Source organism: Lygodium microphyllum, chromosome 26 (assembly GCF_053477565.2).
Source record: "Lygodium microphyllum isolate KBCC chromosome 26, Lygodium_microphyllum_v1.1.10, whole genome shotgun sequence".
Classification (NCBI taxonomy): Eukaryota; Viridiplantae; Streptophyta; class Polypodiopsida; order Schizaeales; family Lygodiaceae; genus Lygodium; species Lygodium microphyllum.
Genome location: NC_141160.1, coordinates 53,726,139 through 53,747,997, shown reverse-complemented (window position 1 = coordinate 53,747,997; position 21,859 = coordinate 53,726,139). Strand labels below are relative to the sequence as shown.

The 21,859-nt window shown below is 43.0% G+C and overlaps 1 protein-coding gene across 2 annotated transcripts in view; it reads right to left on the bottom strand.

Annotated features, from left to right (window-relative positions):
- Positions 1 to 2,133: 2,133 nt before the first annotated feature.
- LOC148013279 (uncharacterized) overlaps positions 2,134 to 21,859 on the bottom strand; it is a 56,071-nt gene continuing 36,345 nt past the window's right edge. For both annotated transcript variants that reach the window (XM_087668191.1, XM_087668192.1), the window contains 3 exons: positions 4,522 to 4,629; positions 3,330 to 3,671; positions 2,134 to 2,791 (listed from right to left, as the gene is read on the bottom strand). In XM_087668191.1, coding sequence (XP_087524317.1) covers positions 2,534 to 2,791; positions 3,330 to 3,671; positions 4,522 to 4,629 — 708 coding nt within the window. In that variant the 3' untranslated portion in view covers positions 2,134 to 2,533. The remainder of the gene's footprint in view (positions 2,792 to 3,329; positions 3,672 to 4,521; positions 4,630 to 21,859) is intronic.

The following is a 21,859-nucleotide window of genomic DNA, read 5'->3' as shown; positions in this document are numbered from 1 at the left end:
ACCTTGTTGCATTAGGTCAACCAATATTGAGCTAAAAGTTTCAAGTTTGTTTATTGAAATTATACTAAGTGTAAGATTTTATTACTATAAATACTCTTTTGGGACATAAACCATTGCTTATTGAAGTTCTAGTCTCATGTTGCTATTAAACTACTTAATCCCATTGGCAATATAATTTTTCCTATATAAATTATGAGTTACACAACTTCTAAAAACAACTAGAGAAAAATACTTGTAGACAGAAACACATTAATTTTTCCCTTGAAAGCATTGGGCTCTCCTATCAAAGTGATTCTCATATAAAGATAAATATGAAACTATGTCAATGCTCCGATGCTTTTTGCTCATTAAGAGAACTAATAGACAAGTTACGTGATTACCTTAGTAGTGATCAATGGCACAAGGGAATGATTTATGAATATCTTTGAATGGTCAGTGGTTACATATGATGTTGTTGAGGGACAATTCTATGTATTTAGGAAATCTTATTATTGTCAACATAGGTTTGCCATCAATGGACAAGTGTAAAAGGCTCTCCATAATCTACGATATTTAGGAAATATTATTATTGTCAACATAGGTTTGCCATCAATGGACAAGTGTAAAAGGCTCTCCATAATCTATGATACTTAGGAAACCTTATTATTGTCAACATAGGTTTGCCATTAATGGACAAGTTTGACATTTTCTGTGTAAAAGGCTCCATAATCTGCAGAAGATGTATGTATTTTCCTTCATTTTTCTACCACTAATCATGTCGAATGCATCCTTTGATTTTTGTAAATGTAAAAATGTTAAGCAAGTGTTTCTTGTGTACACAAGGACATGTGATCCTATGGTTACATCTTTATATTCTTTTGTCTCTATCTTAATGTATGCCTCTTAAATCATTGTAGTTAACATATCCTTAGACCCCTTCGTGTCCCTAAGGTACCTACCTTTTGTTGGCATCACCTTTGAGCCCTTGTCTGTTTGACCCTTCGCTTTCTTAACCCTTGACTTCATTGCCATTATCCTTCAATTGTCATCATCCTCTACCTTGATTGTCATGACTCTTCATTGTTATATTATCACAGACAAATAGGGAACATAAACCGTAGCCTATCCATATGCTAGGCTACAGAATGGAACCTTGACTGTCATGACTCTTCATTGTTATATTATCACAGACAAATAGGGGACATAAACCGTAGCCTATCTACATGCTAGGCTATAGAATGGAAGCATATCAATGTGATTCTTATTAGATGTGTGTCTTTACTATGTGCCTTCTCTACCCAGTGTGGGGGAATAAATGAACATTCTTAAGGCTGAACCCTGGTGACAGATTGAGCCTTGCCTCGGAAGACTCCACCTCTGCCTTCCCCTTTCTCGAGCACAAGAGAAACAAATGAAGATTCTCGCTGAAATGCTCTTTCCTTGAGCTCTATAGTAGCAAAAGCACAATGGGGCAGCAGTTTTTTCTCCACAACGTGCAATTCTGTAGACCTTCAAGGCCTTGCATGAGGATGCTACCTCAAAGGGCTTCAACAACGTAAGAAGAGTCAAAATCTGAAGGAACAAGCCATGTCTAACTTCCAACTGGAGGAGTTACATGTAGGTCTTAGTTCTTTCTGGTCTGCTCCGCTTCCTAGATGGACTTCAGGTTTCAAGGGATCCAAAATCACTACCCCTCACTCATACCCATTTAAAATCTCCCTATCTTCAGACACAACCCTGAACCATTTGAATCTTCCATGACTTGCACGCGCATGCACGCACAGACAGACACACAGAGGCACTTTTTTTTATCTCAAGTTCTCTTTACTTAGATCTGTAGATCCCCAGCATGGGGCCCCTTGGGGTGCCACTGATAAGTGTAAGCAATTAGCTCTTTGATCTCAAATGGAAAGAAAAGGATAGAGGAAATCTATAGCAACATCTCTTAGAAAGGAATTGATAAAAGACAATGGCCATGCAAATGTAAGATCATTGTGGCATCTCGCCAATCCTTCAGGAAACTGCAGATCTGCACATCCTTCCATATGCAGTTCTTGAAAGCTCAAACATTGAGACGAAATATAAAACATGACACAAAACACAACTCACATAACGGAAAAACAAGCTGCAAGAAGAACAGTTCTTTGCGGGACCAAAATAATACAGCTTTAGCAGACTCTTCGCTTCAAGTATTTGTATTATTTCAAAATACAATTGGTGAGTAGCTTTTGTGATACAGAAGTACACTGCAGAGAGACAAAACTGTGCAGTTGCCAACTCAATTTGTTGTCAGAAAGAATGGCTCATTTTGAAAGTCTTGAAAGCTTCAAGCTTCCAAAGACAATCCAAGAGCATATAACATTTTCAGCTATATTCATGCTAATCCTAAAAGCTAAAACTCACCCCCTACAGGGAGCTGTCATCAACTGCTGATCTTGAATATGTGGTGCTATCTTTCAAAAAATCACTGATATGGTACAAAGTGAACATTCCTGGTCAGTAGCTTTTGAAAGCTGCCAGCAAGAAAGAATAAGCAAAGCCCAATGACTAAGCTTCACAAGCATGGCTTGAAGTGTTTGGGCAAGTCCTGTGGGCTACAACGTTGACCATAATTCAGATGTAGCTTCCAAGCTGTTTCTTGCACCTGTATTCCCAATGTCACAAAAGGATGTAGGATAGATGCCAGTAGTTCAACACCATTAACCATTCTCGGCCCTGGAGAACTAAAACAAGCATGTTCACAGATGTACACTCGACCAGACTCAACGGCTGGGATAGACCAAAACCCGTGTAATCTAGCTAACAATTCAACCTGTAACAACAATTACAGAGAGTAAGGCCCTACTAAAACCTGTGTTAGAAGGTAAGTTCAAAAGGCATGCAGTATGTGCCATTCCCATGCATGGACCAAACTAAACTGTCATTATGCAGAAAAAAGTTCATATTAAAATTGGCAACTTGCAGAGCAGATCACAAGCTTTTAACATACCAACAAGCAAATATAAGCATGTGCAAGGGTAGACAAATTCATACATATGCATCCATGCACATGCACACATTGCATAAGTATGTATATATGTATGTATGTATGTATGTATGTATGTATGCATGTATGGTGTGCCCACTTCCGCTGGCAAATGGCTGTTTTTTGGCAGATCTATGTTGAGTTATGATCAAATCACAAGTCTACTGGCAGTAGAAATACATCTCAAGGCAATCCAGCATAAGACAGATTAATCAGTCATTTATGAGAAAAATACTATAACATTGTATTCTATATCAAAAGCTCCCTGCATAAAACAGTCTCAAAAGATTCACATTCTGCAACATCAGAAAGGAACACCAATAACCTGCGACAATGTTTGCTCGATGCTTGACATGCATGGAGCAAGAACCAGAACTTCAGGGGCATATGAAATAATGCGCTGCCAGTGTAGCATCTCTACAGTGGAGCCTGGTTTCTGCAAAGCATCATATCCACCTGCTAGTTCCTCCAGTTCAGGTATCCAGTGTCCCCCCAGGAAAAGGGGATTTAACCCCTGAAGTAAAAGCACCCGTGGCCGTCCCTGGTGTGCTACAAATGCTGCCACTTTCCGTAGGCGTGCACGAAGCTGACTGACAAGTAAGGATGCCTCTGAATAGAGACCTGTTGCATCACCCAGCTCTAAAATGGAATCAAAAACTTCATGAACCTGGAAGCAAAACCCAACCAACCATCAGACCTATGTCCTAAACAGTCATGAACTTACTCACCATATTGATCTATGAAAAAGGAAATGGACTTGAACAGCTACACCATTGCCATCAAGGTGATCTAACACTGTTAAGCCAAGAGAGGCACTTCAGATGTGTAAGTGCAAGATGCTTTATTTCATTTTTTTTGGCAGACGCATTTACTGGCACAATCACTGGTTGCCATTTGAGTAATCTCTACAAACAAGGGTAAAGTTTTTTCCATGGTACTTAAGCTTTTGTACCTTTAATGAGAATAAAACCCATTTCTTATATTCAGATCTTCCCCATTTCTTAATGGAAATACAGGAAGAGTGGCATCATTATTTTAAAATTTTTGCAATACATGTGGTTCTGAATTCTTTGGCAGAGAAGCTTCTGCACAGCAATCCAGACCACTGACCAGTAAAGCTTGTCTAGCTTCATCTGCTTTTCAAGCTCTTTAACAAAAGCACACCAGAAGGTATTGACTTTCTATCAACAGACATGTCTGTTTACATTTGTTCTAGTGTTTCACTTAAGGACCTCATAATGGGTGTGAAGGAGAGCATTGCTAAATCTTTTGTAAGGCACTAACAACCTAGAGGCAAAGTCAGCAATGTCATCAAAAAACTCAAGTATATGAAACTGAACTTCGATCAAATTTGCAGCACTCAATTTACTTGAGACTTTAGATGAGGCTAAACTAATAGTATCATGTAGATGGAGGAACACCCCGAACTTTCACACAGATTAAGCCATCTGCCACAATAAATATCAGGTTTTGCCACAGCTTTTCCTAAACATATGTGAGCAGTCAATAGTGCTTACTTTGCATGGGTTGAAAAATTGAAGCTTGGTATTGCTTCCTGGATGAAGTCCCGCTTGTGTGAAAGCTGAAATCAGAGTTTTATTGTCAAGGCCATCCTCACTGCTGTCCTACAGAGAAATAAGATTAACCATTATAAAGGCTCATAAACAAACCTTCACACATGAATTATTAATATCATGGGTAAACAATCAAGTTCCAGTGTAGCCAACTGCCCTCCTTCACTCACATCTGCAATGACACCCTGCACCTTGCCCATCACATATCTACATTTTTATCTAGCCTTGTCCCCCTAAAACCCCCCCCCCCCGCCCTTTCGCCCCTCCTTTTTCTGCACTCGCATCTGCAATGACACCCTGCACCTTGCTGATCACGTATCTACATTTTTATCTAGCCTTCTCCCCCTTACCCCAGCCCCCTCCCCCACAAAAAAAAAACCAAAAAAAGGGGCCCAAAAATAACAATAAAGATATGCACTGTTCTCCTAGCAGCCCCTAGCCCCTAGCCGTATCTGCTGCTTGCATCTTTGACTCCGCTCATCACATTCTTCTAATTCTCCATCTCTTCTGCAACTTGTTAAGCTAAAACACGCTTTACGACTAATAAGCATTTTTAAACAGCCCCAAAAGAAAAACACAAATTTGGTGCACAGTTCGAGAGAGCTTCAGTTGGCCCCCAAAACCCTAATTTTTTGGGGCCCACCATTCAGCCTCATCCTTTTGTGGAGGTTTCTCACTCTACTGTGCAGATTTCAACCATCAACCACCTACCATGTGCCGTCCAACCATCATCAACTACAGCCCATCACACTATCCAACCCTAAGCAGCCTGTTTTCAACAATCGGCCCGCTGTTTGGAGGTCTCCATCTGTTGTGTCTTCATAGCACCTGATCAGCCTGCGTTTTCAGCATCTAGTGCCAAGAGATAGGCTACTACCATCTCTCCCACCATGCAACTATTGCAATACCTGCGTTTCTATTGTCCAACAAGCCATCTCCATCAGCAAACACCTCTCCTGTTGTCGCCTCAATTCCCTGACACTCAAGTGAACAGCATTTGATGTTTCTTGCACTCCAACACTTCAATTGGTGGTCACGACACTTGAGATCCGTCTCTGGTGGACATCACTCTTCGACACTCCATTTCTCTACCCTTGGGCATTCTGTACACTCTTACATTCATTCACTTCAAAGTTTATTCTCTCTGTGTTTGTCTCTGTTTTGTGTTTTGCATTTTGCATTTAGAGTTTGAGTTTTGCTCGTCTCTGTCTGAGTCTTTGTGTTTAGTCTTGGTCGTACATGCTGTGTTTTCTCAATGCACCTTCTAAGGATCCTACGACACCCTATCAAGCTTCTCCATCATTGGAGGCTTTGAGAAGGCATTATGATCTCAAGACACACCTTTATCATTGCCATCTTCTTCTTCTTCTTGTTTTAGTCATCTTACAAATGAAGAGTTTGAATACTTGTGCTTCACATATAGTTTGGTTTACACTCCTCCAATGAATGCTACTACTCCGTCTAGACCAATTGGTGAGACTAACCATCTCTCTAATCTTGGAGGAACCACAACATTCACCGCATCTCGCAATCCATCTCATTCATCTCAACCAAGCCTTATGTCAAATTCGTATAACCCTTTTGAGCCATATGAGCCAAAAACCTCCCTTGTTTCTCCTTTTGGTATGCAAGAGCCGGATGATTTTCACTATGTTAACTTTAATAGAGGAGGCTCTCAAAGCAAACACCCTTCATCAGATATATCTCTACTATCTATTTCATTTGAGCACGTAAACCACACTTCTCAACTCCCTCCCATCCCACCACTATCTTCTTCACATTCTAATTTACTGACATCTTCATTCCAAAATCTTGGATTACATTCCATTTCCGCTCAAAGCACACTAACGGTTGGATCTATCTTCGCTCCTAACACTTTCTATTTCTCTATCCCACCATCTACCTACCCTCCATTCTCTCCACCTCTTGGTGCATCATTAGAAGGAATGCTACCCTTCAACACTGTATCTTTCACCTACCCCCATTTTACCACATCCTTCCACTTTGGAATGGCCATGATGGGAATCTCTCTCACTACCCTTGAGCACTCATAAACCCCCCACACGACCTTTTAGACACAAGGATATCCATCCTCTGCTTATGAACTGTCATTACACATCCCTTTTTTTTTGCAAATAAAATGTGGCTAATTATATTACTTCAGAAAAAACCCTGAATACAAAGAAGTGCTCTTGCTCAACACACTAGCTGGAGCTGATACAGAGTCACAAAAATATCAGGTATACAAGCGTCTTAGGGCGGTCTAGGAGGGATGGGGGCAAGAAGCCATGGAGGGGGGGCGTATCGCCATTTCCTGCCTGCATCACAAAAAACAAGTCCTGACAGCCCCAAGTGCGCATGAAGTGAAGACGGAGCTCCTGACGAGCTCGAGACTCGCTCTGCACCTAGTCCCATCGGCCGCGAAGGGAGTGGATGATGGAGGTCCAAAGCTCTGCCAAGGTCACCTGTACAGAAAGTCTCTCTCCTCCAAAAACCTCCTGATACCTCGCCTTCCAGATATGCCATCCAGTGAGACTTCCTATGATCTGCCATACCTCAGAGCGGTCTGCTGTGGGCTCCAATACCTGGCGGATGGGTAGAGCCTCCAAGCTGGCTACTGCGCACAACCCAATCTCAATAAGGAAGATCGTATCCTGCATCCTAGCCTCATACAAAAGGTGACGACCCTAGCTGACTGTCTACCAGCAGAAAGCTCCCCATGAGATACATCCAAGGCTGGGTGCTATGCGGCGGAGGATACGGCATGCTCCTCTTCACACTAGTTGCACTGCCTCACACGACCAGAGGCAGTGCTTTGGAGTTTCCAAAAGCTACTATGTGCAGCGTTTACATCCTCCATCCTTTTGCATCTAGGCTAACCAACTCCCTACCCCCAGGGCTCCATGTGCCACCAACCATACGAAGTACGATACCCTCCCCGGTCACTAGTTGTCCCATAGGCGGAGCCCGAAAGTCTGTCGGAAAACATCCGTGATGCTGTGCTCCGCCCAGTACCTACTATGTGACGGCGCCCAGTCCATGTCCTCCTGCGTCAGCACGTGTCTGCCAATCCTAGCTATGTACTCCAAGAACCTCGGTGGCTTCTTGGTGACCGCAGTGGCCGGCCATATCCACTCTCCTGGATCCCACTCCAGCTCATCAAGTGGTCTGCCCTCCCAAATCCAGAGGCGCCACTCTCGGAGCTCCACCCAGAAAACATAGGGGTCCAGTCGCCATGTCTTCCCTTGAAGGCCCACCACCTGAATTCTCCTCCAGGAGAGGACAGCTATCCCCTCATCCTGCTGCCCCTCTATCAAGGGTCAGACGCCCCCCCCCCCCTCAACGGTGAAGAAGGTCCCATGCGGGGCGCCTCCCGCTCTACCTGCCACCTGTAGGGGGGTATCTGTCGGTGAAAACTTAGCGGCCCATACCTCCCCGAGCTCTACTGGGGCTCTCGTACCGGATCGCCAAGCCACTCCTGAGGTATTACTGCATCAATCCAACGGCGTGTCGGTAGGAATTTCCGCATGTTGTTACACATCCCTTGGGTCATTCCGACGCACTACTCCCCCTGTTCCTGTTGGGATGTAAAGGTCATTTATTCACCTCCGTGTATTTTACACGTGTATTGTTATGTTGTACATGTGAATGCACCCTTACGGGCCCTAAGTATAAATACATTTTATTCTTTGTGTACCAACACGTTGCTGGTACACCTAAATCAGCTCGTCACTCTCACTCTCACTCACCTGCACGTTTCCCTTGCTGCAAATCTTCACGCTTCCGCTACCTGCGCTCTCCAACAACTGGTATCAGAGCTTCGGCTAAGGTGCTCGCGCTCCTCGGAGTCCGGGTGAGACATCTCCAATGTTTCGCTCGCACAAAATCGACAGGTCGTTTTTGACCTCGCAGGCAGGCAGGCAGGGACAGGTCGTTTCTTGACCTGGCGGCAGCAAGACAAGTCGTTTTTACAGGCGACAACAGATTCAGTCAGGCGACAGGTCGTTTTTGACCTGGCAGGCAGGGACAGGTCGTTTTTTGACCTGGCGGCAGCAGGACAGGTCGTTTTTGACAAGCGACAGCAGATTCAGTCAGGCGACAGGTCGTTTTTGACCTGGGACAGGTCATTTTTTATCAGGCGGCAGCAGGACAGGTCGTTTTTCATCAGGCGGCAGCAGGACAGGTCGTGTTTGATCAGGCGACAACAGCCGACGGGCTGGCGACAGCTTCCACGGCATCAGGCGGCAGTTTCCAGGTCACGACAGCAGGCGGCTGGTCAACGGCAGCAAATTCGTCACTTTTTTCAGGCATTTTTTCTTCATTTTTTTTAATTTCCTGCAAGCAGCCCCTTACTGACGGGGGTTCGCACGTGGAAGCATAGTTTTCAGATTTGTGCAAATTTGAGCCTGGAAATTTGGGGCTTTTCCCAGATTTGATGCTGTTTATGCTCGACAGTGACATCTATGTCAGAAATTGCAGACATTGTGCTCATTAACCTCAATTAATTTGGGGATTTTGCCAAATTTGTTGAAATTTTGCTCATCCGAGTAAAATTTCTTGGCATTGGACCAATAAAAATTGGGGTTTTTCATGTATTGATGTAATTTTGCTCAGCTGAGTCAGTTTGGCTGACATTTGCGCACATTTGGACCTGGAAATTTGGGATTTTATGCAGAATTTGATAAATTTCTGCATTATTTGTCTGTGCGGCGGCTGGTTTATGTAAAAACAGCAAAGGATTATTGCTGCTTGGGCAAGAACAGCAGTGTATTTGCTGGTTCAGCTTGTGCTCTTTCAGAATAGTGCACTTACACTTGTGTTTGTGATAAAAATGGCTGCAACTTCTTCCAGTTCTGACATTAAGAGTTTGATGGAAATCAAGCGGTTTGATGGTCAAGGTTTTGATCTTTGGAAAGATCGTATGCAGGGCATATTGTTCTTAAAGGATTGTGAGGATGCTTTGCAGAAGGATAAACCCGCACTAATGTCTGAGGCAGATTGGGCCAAAGTCAATAAAAAGGCTGTGGCTTATATAAAGATGGGTGTCACTGATGACATTTTGACAAATATTAAGGGTTTAGACACTGGTCATGCAATATGGGAGAAGTTGAAGACTACCTATGAGATCACCACACTCGTTAATCAGGTGCATTTAATGTGCAAGTTGGTGAATATGCAGCTGGATGAGTTCAAGTCTGCAGCTGAGCACTTGAGCGCTTTTACTAGTATTTTAAATCAGCTCAAGGATGCTAATTTGGATTTTGATGATAAGTTGACGGCGATCTTTTTTATCATGACATTGCCTGACTCTTGGGAGACTTTGGTTGTTTCTCTCAGTAATAACCCCAATCTCACATATGATGGTGTGAGGGGTTCAATCTTGAATGAAGAAATTAGACGTAAGTCTAGTGGAGAAGGCGGCAACTCAGCTTATAATGGTAGAGGCAGGGCTGAAAAGAAAAATGCAAATGCTGGACAGAGAAGCAGGAGCAAGAGCAAAGGAAAAGAAAAGAGTGATGTTACATGCTATCAGTGTGGTCGGAAGGGCCACAAGAAGCCTGATTGCGGGTATTACAAGAAGGAACAAGAGAGAAAGAAGAATGCAGGAGACAAAAAGAAGAAAGAGGAAAAGATAGATGCATCTGAGGCAGGCAAAGGCAAGGAAAAGGCCAATGTGGCCTCCAGTGTTGTCATAGAGGAGCTCTCGGATGCAGAGCCTCATGTATTATGTGCAGTGGATTATGATGCCCTTGTATGTCACATGCAGGATATGTAGATCACCAAGGCTGATGTGATTGATGCACTTTTGTCAATTGATGATGGTGTCACTCAGACTTGGATTGTAGACTCTGGTGCCTCTTTCCATGTGACTCCATGCTTGGAGTGCTTTGCTACTTTTGATGCAGGCTGTTATGGCAAGGTTTACCTTGGAAATAATCATGCTTGCAGCATTGATGGGATTGGCACCATACACTTGTCTTTGGATAATGGGCAAGAACTTGTGTTGAAAGATGTCAGATATGTGCCTGGCATCAAGAAGAGTTTACTATCTGTTGGACAGCTTGACTTGCATGGTTACACCACACTGTTTGGTGGTGGTTTGTGGAAATTAAAAAGGGGTTCCATGTTGATTGCTAAAGGAACCAACAAGGGCACTTTGTATTGTTTGCACTGCAAAGCTTTGAATGGCAAGTTTCTTGCAATTGCTGAAATTGGCTGTCATTTGGAGTTATGGCATAAGAGATTAGGCCATATGAGCCAGAAAGGACTTGATGTCCTTACCTCTTTGAAGAGGGTTGATGGAAAAGGCTCTAAACTTGATTTTTGTAATGATTGCCAATTTGGAAAGCAAATGAAAATTTCATTTTACTCTGGTGTCTCCCGTAAGTCAAATGTCTTGGACTTAGTGCATTCTGATGTATGTAGCATGCCTGTGAAATCGTTGGGTGGTGCTGCATACTTTGCCTCCTTTATTGATGATTGTTCCAGGAAGATTTGGGTTTATTTGTTGAAAAAGAAAAGTGAAGTGTTTACTGTTTTTAAAACTTTCATGCATTTGTGACCACTCAGACAAGTAGAAAGCTGAAATGCTTGAGAACTGATAATGGGGGTGAGTTCACATCTAATGAATTTAAGTCCTTTTGTGACTTGCATGGAATCAAGAGGGAGCTTACAGCCCCTTACAGCCCTTCTTCAAATGGTGTGGCTGAAAGATACAATAGGACCCTATGTGAGAGAGTGCGGTGCATGCTGTCCACTGCTAATCTCCCTCATGAATTTTGGGGAGAGGCACTTAAAACCGCGGTTCACATTTGCAACCGCTCTCCAAACAGGTCCTTAAATAATGGCATCCCTGAGGAGGTTTGGTCTAGCAAACCGGCCTCATATGACCATTTACAAATATTTGGCTATGATGCTTTTGTGCATGTTAGAAATGAGCTGAGGAATAAACTTGACCCGAAATCCACCAAAGGCATTTTCATGGGCTATGGTGATGAGGGTGAATTTGGCTATAGAGTGTGGCTACCTCAGTCTAAGAAAATTGTTCGCAGCCGTAATGTTGTGTTTAATGAGGCAAAGTTGCTGAAAAGTACTTTAGCCTCTAATGAAGACATGAAAAAGGTCAAATTTCAGAATTTGCAGCCACCTATTACTTCATATGATGAGCCTCATGGTGCTGTACCACAGGCTGAAACTGATGATCAGCCAGTTATCTTTGAGCCAGATGATGATGGACAGCAAATAGCACAGGGAGGTCATGGACAACAAGATAGACTTGCTGATTATGAAAATGCAGGTGCTGGAAATGAAAATGAAGGTGCTGTACAGCATGAACAGCATGCTGAAAATGGCTTACAGCAGCCAATAAATGCTGAAAATAACATGCCTCCAGATGTAGATCCGATTCCTGAGAATGTAGATCATTGGGTACGCAGGTCTACACGCCTAAGAAGGCAGCCACATAGGTATGACCCCTCTTTGCATTATGTGATGCTTACTGATGAGGGTGAGCCTCTGACATATAAAGAGGCCAAGTCATGCAAATTCAGCAATAAGTGGGAGCTAGCTATGCAGGAAGAGATTAAATCTCTGTATGCTAATGATACTTGGGATCTTGTGTCGTTGCCCAAAGGAAGAAAGCCTCTTCCAAACAAATGGGTTTACAAAGTACAAAGTAAAGACAGTTGATGGGAAACCCAAGTACAAGGCAAGATTGGTTGCCAAAGGGTATGCACAGAAGGAAGGGATTGACTTCCAGGAGGTCTTCTCACCTGTCGTGAAGACGACCACACTACGTGTGCTTTTTACTCTCACTGCTGTATTGGATTTAGAGCTGTACCAAATGGATGTGAAAACAACTTTTCTGCATGGTGACATTGATGAGGAGATCTACATGGAAGCCAATGCTATGAAGGGAGTCCCTTATGCATCAGCTTGTGGCTCTCTTATGTATGCTATGGTGGCTACTCGTCCAGACATTGCTCATGCAGTGGGAGTTATCAGCAGGTTTTTGTCAAATCCTGGCAAACCACATTGGGAGGCTGTCAAGTGTATTCTTAGATATCTAAAGGGTACACAAAGAAAATGTATTTGCTATGGGCAGGGTGCACTTAATCTGCAGGGTTATTGTGATGCAGACATGGCAGGTGACTTAGACACTCGCAGGTCCACTAGCGGGTATGTCTTTACAGTTGTTGGAGGGGCCGTCTCTTGGTGCTCCAGGTTGCAGAACATCGTAGCACTGAGTACTACTGAAGCTGAATACATATCAGCTACTGAAGCTTCTAAGGAAGCTATATGGTTGAGCAAACTTGCGGAGGATCTCGGCATGTCTATAAGTACTCCAGTGTTGGGATGTGATAGCCAGAGTGCTGTGTATCCGGCTAAAAATGCCATGTATCATTCACGCACAAAGCATATTGATGTGCGATATCACTTTATCAGACAGATTCTAGAGGATGGTCTAATCACATTGACCAAGATCAAAACACAGGACAACCCTGCAGATGTTCTCACTAAAAGTCTAGGCAAGGCTCAGCATGAGCATTGCATACGACTAGTGGGAGTTGGTTAAAGGTTCACTCCGAACCTTTAAGTGGGAGGTTGTTGGGATGTAAAGGTCCTTTATTCACCTCCGTGTATTTTTACATGTGTATTGTTATGTTGTACATGTGAATGCACCCTTACGAGCCCCAAGTATAAATACATTTTATTCTTTGTGTACCAACATGTTGTTGGTACACCTAAATCAGCTCGTCACTCTCACTCTCACTCACCTGCACCTTTCCCCTGCTGCAAATCTTCACGCTTCCGGTACCCACGCTCTCCAACAGTTCCCATCCGTCCATCTTGGGCTCCACATGTGGTTACCATGCCCATACCCCATCCGCCCTTGCCCACATTTGGATCCACTATTTACACTTCTTGTATGCATGGTGGGCACTCTGGAATTACTTCCCAAGTGTATTCCACTATCTCCCTATCCTCCCTATCCACAGTACCTCCACTACATACTTCCATCTCCTAGCACTACCACTCTTGTTGCCACTGTCAATAATGCCTTTACAGATAAGACTCGTTTTAACGGGTCGAATTACACCACTTGATCCAACTTCATGCAACAAGTGCTCAAATCTCAAGGACTTTGGGCCCTCATCGTTAGTACCAAGCAAATGCCGAGGACCCTCGATTAGCTCACCCTGATCGCATCCGTCAATGGAAAGCCCACAATGCCACAACCAACGTCAAGTCAATGTAGGGGTTGCTTCCTAAGTTCCTGTCTCAATTACAACATTTTCCTCTCGCATCTGAACATTGGAGTCATCTCATTAACCTATGTGGCTCAAGATTGCACTCGATGTATCAATCTCAATTTTGAGCTTCAAAAGTTTTCTATTAAGAAAGGGGATGATTTGAAAGTCAAGTTGGCCGAATGTCGGTGGTTACTTGCCGAGTTTGCTACTACTGGCTCCCCAAAGTCAGATGACAATCACATCCCATTCTTCAACAAGTTGCCTGGCTAATACTTCCATTTTATCCAGCACATTATCTCACTACCTAGATTACCAACCTTCTATGAGTTCGAGTGTCAATTCTCGCATTACGCAAGGCTGCATGATCAAGTCCACAAGAAGTCCTCCATACACATCCATTCAAAGAGGCGAGGGTTGGTTGCCTCTTCTTTGAGAGGGAAAACCAACAGTGGCAAGAACTCGCATGATGTGAAGGCAAGTCAAAACAAGGATGACACCACTTCCTCCAACGAAAACAAAGAAACACGACCCCTTTGTCAGTAAATTCCTAAGAAAAATAGGTTTTGCACACACGGCGAGAGATTAGGCCATGTGGACGAGAAGTGTCGTACCAAGGCCCAAGGTCTTCCTCCTAGAAAACAACCGAAGACTGCTGCAACTGTCTGCACTCGGACTAGCCAATCCACTGGGCCTACGCCTCCCACTGCTGCAGCCTTTGCTTCATTTGTCTTGGCGGCTACTGGATATGCGGCACACAGACAGTCTTAACAACCTATCTCCTTTACTACTCCTAAAGGATTTGACCCCTCTTGGTATTCTACAGGTTTCGGCACTTGTCTTCAACGTCGCCCTTTCCTCCCTGTTGTACCTTCCCCTATGCATTACATGATTTCATCATCTTTGTACTAGGGCGCTTGGGCAAGTGAACAATTTTCCCACGAGGGACACTGTCCAAGTGGCACCTATTACATAAGTATTCTTCAGCACGTAGCATACTATACATCCCATTGTGTAGAGCACCATTGGACGGATCCTAAGTTATTTCCACCGGTGGATTACACTATCATACTTCTTCACATGATACTTCATCACCTTTCCCTCGTCATCGACATCCTCAAGTAGTTGGATAAGCTTGTACTGTTTTGTGATGTGTTGGATGTACCATCCCTACTTCCATCTTCTAGGTCACTCTTACTTAATCAGCTCCCACTCCCTAAAATTAACTTTTCACCACAAAAAAATGAAAAAAAAAAGTTCGATGTGATTGTATTCGCCTTTGTAGGGCTTGGTAGGCCTTTGGGCAACCGACGAGCACCCTTTGTCCCATGCCTTGTCCTCTCTGGGGTGACTACTTAGACTGTCTTGGGGGTAAGATAGCCATCGTTTCTGTAATCTTGGTAGATCACTAGGCAACTAACGTGTACCCTTTGTCCGATGCCCTGGCTGCTTTGGGGTAGGCTGCCTTGGGATAAACATTGCCAGTCTCTCCTTTTAAGCTCAGTTTTGGGCCTAAGAAGGGATGTTGAGCTAAAACACGCTTTACAGCTGATTAGCATTTTTAAACAGTCCACATGCTTAATTAACGATGCGTAGTTCAAGAGAGTTTCAATGGTCCCCCAAAACCCTAATTTTTTGGGGCACCCTTCAACATCTATAAATAGACAAGCTACCCACCATTCAACCTCATGCTTTGTGCAAGTTTCTCACTCTACCGTGCAGATTTCACCCATCAGCCACCTACCATCTGCTCTCCAACCATCACCGACTACTGCCCATCACTATCCAACCCTAGGCAGCCTGTTTCAACCATCACCTTGTTGTTTGGAGGTCTCCATCTACTACATCATCATAGCATCTAATCAACCTACATTTTCAGCATTTGGTGCCACTCGACAGACTAATGCCATCTCTCCCACCAGGCAACGACTGCAATACCTGTATTTTTGTTGTCCAACAAGACATCTACATCAGTAAACCCCTCTCTTGTTGTTACCTCAATTCCATGACACTTTGGTGATCGACATTTGGTGTTTCCTACACTCCGACACTTCGGCCGACTGGTGGTCGCAACATTTGGGATTTGCCTGCGATGGACGTCACTCTCTGACACTGCATTGCTCTGCCCCTTCGGCATTTTGGCATTTTGCATTTTGCGTTTAGGGTTTGAGTTTTGCTTGTCTCTCTCTAAGTCTTTGTGTTTTAGTCTTGGTCGTGCATGTTGTGTTTCCTCAGTGCAAACCCTAGCATATCTTCACACAACCATCATACACAGACATATGATATGAAAACATATGTTAAGGTTATTTATATTCTCTTCAATTTTCAGGCAAAATCTCAAGCTTTTGTCCAATTTCACCTCTGAGGCACCTGAAATTTGGGTGTATGCCACAATTCGCTTTCTTTGGCCGCTTGTCCTCTTTTTTTCCCATCAAATTTGCTCTGGAGTAGGAGGCGATATGAAAGAGAAAGATGATTCAGCATTATGAGAGCCACCTCTCGATGTGGAGACGAAAGGTGGCGCCAGTGTTGGAAAAGTCGGCCTTTGCTCAATACCATTGACAATATGCCATAAATTATTTGCGAGAAGAACATGTCACAACATGTAAGTTCACATTGGGTAATTGGTGTTGTCAAGCTTGTCATTAGCGCCAAGCATATACTGTTGTTGGCCATGAGTGGAAATCTGTAATAAAATAATAATTTCCAAGTGAAGTGAGAGAGTATAAATGCCCAAATAATGATGAATGACAAATAGAAGAGATGTTGGGCGCTATAATGGAACCGCAAGCGTATGCCTTTATCACTTTATCCGTGAAGAGAGCTATCATTCCACACATTCAATCATGCAATATAGCCGAGGATGCATGGGATCAGCTTGCATCATTGTATCAAGTGCACAATGAAGAACTTATTGCTTACCTACAGAAGCAATTGAAAGGCGTTCGCAAGGAAGGAGGAGATAACATGGATGTCTATCTCACCGGCATCAAAGATCTTATTGAGCAATTACTAAATATTGATGAAGTGATCCCAAATATCATATTGTTTCAATCACTCTTAATGGCTTACCGGAATCATATCAAGATTTTACTACCACTTTGCAGTTGGTAGCTATGGGCAACCAAGTCATCTATAGTTTCGACCAACTTGTCTCTCTCTTATTACAAGAAGAACAAAGCCGTCTCAACCATGGTAACCAAACAAGCCTTTTCTATCCACGAGCATGGAAAAGGTGAAAACCAAGTGAAGAACAAGTACGACAAAAGAACTAAATCTCATAAATAAACTCTCATACAATCAATCATAGACTCTTGTCACTTGAAAACAAGGTATAGTATCACAAGCTCTATGGCCAAGAATCAATGGTACACGATGTATAAGCGTATGGCCACATTACAACTCACTCTTTGATGAATTTGATGTCTACCATGCTGGGAGGGAGGATAACTCCTAGGAAGAGCTTTCCACATCTAATATCATGGCACCCTCATACTCAAAGTCTTCGCCTAGAAACACCAAGCTCTCTACCGAAGCTTTCCACACTAAGAGCATCAACATCACAATCCTCTTGTAACTTGAAGCTATGTGGACAAGTAGAACTCCTTGAATCACCTTCAGCGAGGTCATCCTCCAAGATGCTTCCAAACCGCCCTCCACGAGTAGCCTCCACGAGCTACAAAAAACCATTGGGTTTGATACGAGCAACATTGGCCATTACCTTGGCTTCTCTTGTTCTAAACTAGGCAATGGAAAGCCTGTGAAGATATGCTAGGGTTTGTGCTGAGTTTGACACCAAAGACTCGAAGACATGAGGTTTGAGCAAGTTGTAAAGCTCGACTATTAAAATGGCCTTGTTGCTAAAATTCTCTTGGTTGTAGTAACTAGAGTATGTGTGTTGAGTGATGAGTAGGGCGGGTAGGGTGGGGGATTGGAGAACACTTCAAGGTTTGCCCTAAAGTGTTTGCCATGCATCAAAGATGCGTGCATAATAGATCCATGTGTGTGTGGATTGACTATGTATAGGCATGGCAACCACTTGAGTAGCCCAAGTGGATGGATAGGCACATGATAAGCAAGGATAAAATCCATCTAAGTGACCCATGGAATGTGTAAAGGCACATCACCAGAGAACGAATATCCATACGTTTGAGTGGCCTTAAGTAGATGTCTAGGGGAAGAGAGGGGGAGACCCAACATAGCCATTCCAGGATAGAAAGGTGTGCTTACTTGCAATATGTATAAGGTACAGTGTGTACCTCTGGCATTTCTCACAACAAAGCACCATGTTACAAAGTGGCATGTACCTATGAGTAGCTAACATTTGGAACTGAAAATGAAAATGAACTAGAAATAGAAACAAAAGGTCCTAATCTTATGGTACTTGACATTGAAGAAAGTGAACCTAATGTGGATGATGAAGTGTAGAATCTAATCCTAAGCTATTGAAAGCAAAACAAAGAGATCCTAAATTATCATGTGAAGAGGGAGCGATGGAAGTAAATTGCAAATTATTAGCACCAACAACGTGCTTATATAAAACAAAAGGTAATGTTTGGAGAATATGAAATGGAAGAGCACAAACACGAAGTGAGAATATGCAATGGAAGAACACAAACACGAAGAGAGAAGGAAAGATAAAGACTGCAATGAAAGAAGAGAATGAAAGAGAACAATCTAAAGTGAACTCCAAGAGAATGTTGGATATAATGAGGACTGATCAGTCCTTGCACACAACTCAGTGTGAGCACTGGATTAGGGTGATGACGGAAGGAAGCACCAGATGATGGAGGAATGCCACCGGAAGTTAAACCAAGCGGGCAAAGTGTAGTCAGATACTCGGTGGCCTTTGCAATACAATCAAGTGCACCTTGCTTCAGAAGACCACACTAAAACCAATTTCATCATTACATGGGGAGTATATACATGCACAATGATGTGGTTCAGTCTCAAGAATACTTTGGCCTCCTTTTAGAGAGACATGCATGAGATCTTTTGGCCCTACCTCAAGATTTCACGGGGGTCTTCTTGGATGATTTTGGTGTCACGCCGAACGCAGGCTGGAAGTCGTCATCTAGGGTGCTCGACAGCATAGTGGCTAGTTGCAACAACAATTGTAGCAACAATTGCAGCAACCTAGAGCAACTACAATGAAGGCGCCAATTGAAGGAGAGGTCGCCTAACTACAGGGCAGTGGCCGAAGAAACCAGCTGAAAATAGGGCATCTTGGACTAATGATGGTGTGGCAACAGTGAACCGATGGCTGACCGTGCAAAAGAAGGGATAAACAAAGGAGCTGGGCAACCTCCTTTCTATAAATGTGGATCCTCACAAAATTAGGGCTTTGGCTTATGGGATCCAAAAACATTGGTAATCTATGAATTTTGGGGCTCTTTTAACGAGCTAATGAAGATTTATGTGTCATGCATTTTTTTTAGCTTAATAGTTCTGAACTTTGGAGGTAAGGAAGCTGGTATAGAAGACATTATACTTTGGAGAGAAGAGTGATGAGAATCATCACATGTCCTCTAATCAAATCATCCTGCCAAGTGATACAAGTTCATCCCGCAGGTCCTTCATCTTGGTCACATGATCTCTCATGAAAGAAGAATCATCAATACAAAGAGTCCAAAGTTTTTTCTCTGTGGTAATACAATGGGCAAAGGTCTTCAACTAGTAGAGGGAAGATAACTCTATCTGTACCTCTGCTCCAGTCTGAAGTTGGCACACATGCGCAAGGACAGAATCTTGTAAACTCATAAAGAGAAAGGATTGGACACTAGAGTTGAGCCGATCCCAAAGAGCAACTTGGTCCATCATAGAAAAAATGTGGGGATCCTCCGTCGGACAAGGGTTTGTGGTAGTAAAAAGTGCCTATAAGTCAAAGTTATCAAGTATGCACTCCACTTTGTAAAACCAAAGGGAGTAGCCATCAAGGTGATCTTCTTTGGAAAAGGACGCAAGAACAGACACATGTATAGATGGTGCCAGAACAGCCATACAAGGCCTTGCGGTAGAAGCCCTATTAGAAACATATAAAGAAGCAAGGGGGAATGACGCCTCTCCAATCAATCTCCTTATCTTTTAGAATTATGTAGCACTGATTTTTTATCTTCAAGTAACTCTTTGCGACGTTTTGACTAGTGGAACTGCTTGTCTAAAGAAGACTAGATTGTCTCATTGTTTGAGTCATCAAACACATTGAATTCGTAATCCAAACCTCTTCAAAGAAATTTGCAAATGCATAAAAACTCCTAAGTTTTGGTATTGGGCTACCTGAACGGAGGAGAAATTAGCTACACTCTGCAAAAGGAAGTTATCATTGCCCCATACACTTTATAGGAGGCTTGAAAAATGCAAAAAGAGTGTAGTCTTCGAAACAAATCTGCTCCAAACAACAAGTGTAGTCTCCTCTTTGTAGAACCTCGAGGTCCTCTCTTTTGGCTTTGATACCATGCGAGAGTGTGCAACAAAAGGATAACAAAAGGGAAGAGTGTCACAAGGACATGAAATTTTGATGCTTTGAGTAGCATTTGATTAAGTTTGACTCAAATGTGCAAATGTGAGGTGCACACGTGATGTGGAAGTTACACAATGATTGGACAAGGTCCTGAGATGTCAATAGGTATCAAAGGCAAAAGTTGTAACAAATTGTATTTGATAGGTACTAGGTGATACCTAGGGTCAAGTTGGGCCTAAAACAATATTTGACCATTAAGTGTCAATGGTGATACTAAGAACTAGGCATTAGTGGCCACAATCGATTTTATAGGTAGGGTCAAAGGGCTGCATTAATTTTCAAATTTACTTGATTTAAAAATTTAATTAAATAGCTGAAAATTGCTGGAAATTGGATTAGGAAGGCTGCCACTTGGCAAATCTTTCCCATACAAGTGGGAAAAGGCTATTACAGGCTATTGGAGCTCACTCCAACTAGGTGGAGCCTCAAAGACACACACACACACACACACACACACAAATCAAAGCTGGCCTCTTCATGTGAGACTTAAAGTTGCTCAATGCATCATGATCAGTATGATCTCGTTTTTTCTACCATTGCTTCCTTAGACTAAGAAGTCTCTTTTGGAACTGGTTCAGTCTATCCGATTCATGTTGTGGAAAAAGAAAGGGAATCGTTTGGACCAAGTGTGGATTTCATGGCAACATATGACTACTTCTAAAAGGATGGGGGGAGCAGCTTTATTGGATGTGAATTTGCATATGGCTGCTTTGAGACTAGCACTTTTGCAAGCACTATGTGTAGAGAGTCATCCCTAGTCAGATATTGCAAAATTCATGGCAGCACAGTTATTCAAGTTTCTTGGTGGCATATGCTTGATTCCACAAGGCCTATTAAGGTCTCCCAGTTTTTTCTCCTTTCACATTTGATTGCATCTTGGCAAGAGATGTTATGTTTTGCAGTTTGGTACCCTCCTGATTTTCGTAAGGAGGAGAATTCGCTGCAAGGAGAAGAGCTAGCTACCTCCAGGTCGTTGGATTGGCCTGATAAAGATTAGCAAAGAGACGAGTTTAATCAAATGGCTCATTTGAGGTTGCAAACAGTCCATGATGGTGTCATTCCTGGGCAGCTCGGTCTTTATTCTTTCCGACGTATTCGTCAACACTTGCGAGTGCCTCAAGGATATCATAACATTTGGTCGTCCATACACGACATGCTTCTGAAGTTCTCTCCTTTGCCTACTTTACAACCATCCTCTCCCTGGCGAGATTGAATGTTTGTGCTTCCTGATGATTTCGAGAAAAGATCTGCTAATCAAATATATCATCAAATGGTTGAGGCCAAGAGATGGGTCACTGGAAAGGCTAATAAATTATGGCATATTCGGGATAGCAAAAATAAGTGGCAAGAAATATACATCCAACTCTGGAAGTCTAAGGTTCCTTATCAAGGTAAAGTGTTCATATGGAGGTTGCTTATTGGGGGTCTTCCCATTGGGGATGTGTTGCGTGCTCGCAAGATCTCTAGTGGACATTGTGTATTTTGCACTACATGTGATGAGATATTGCTT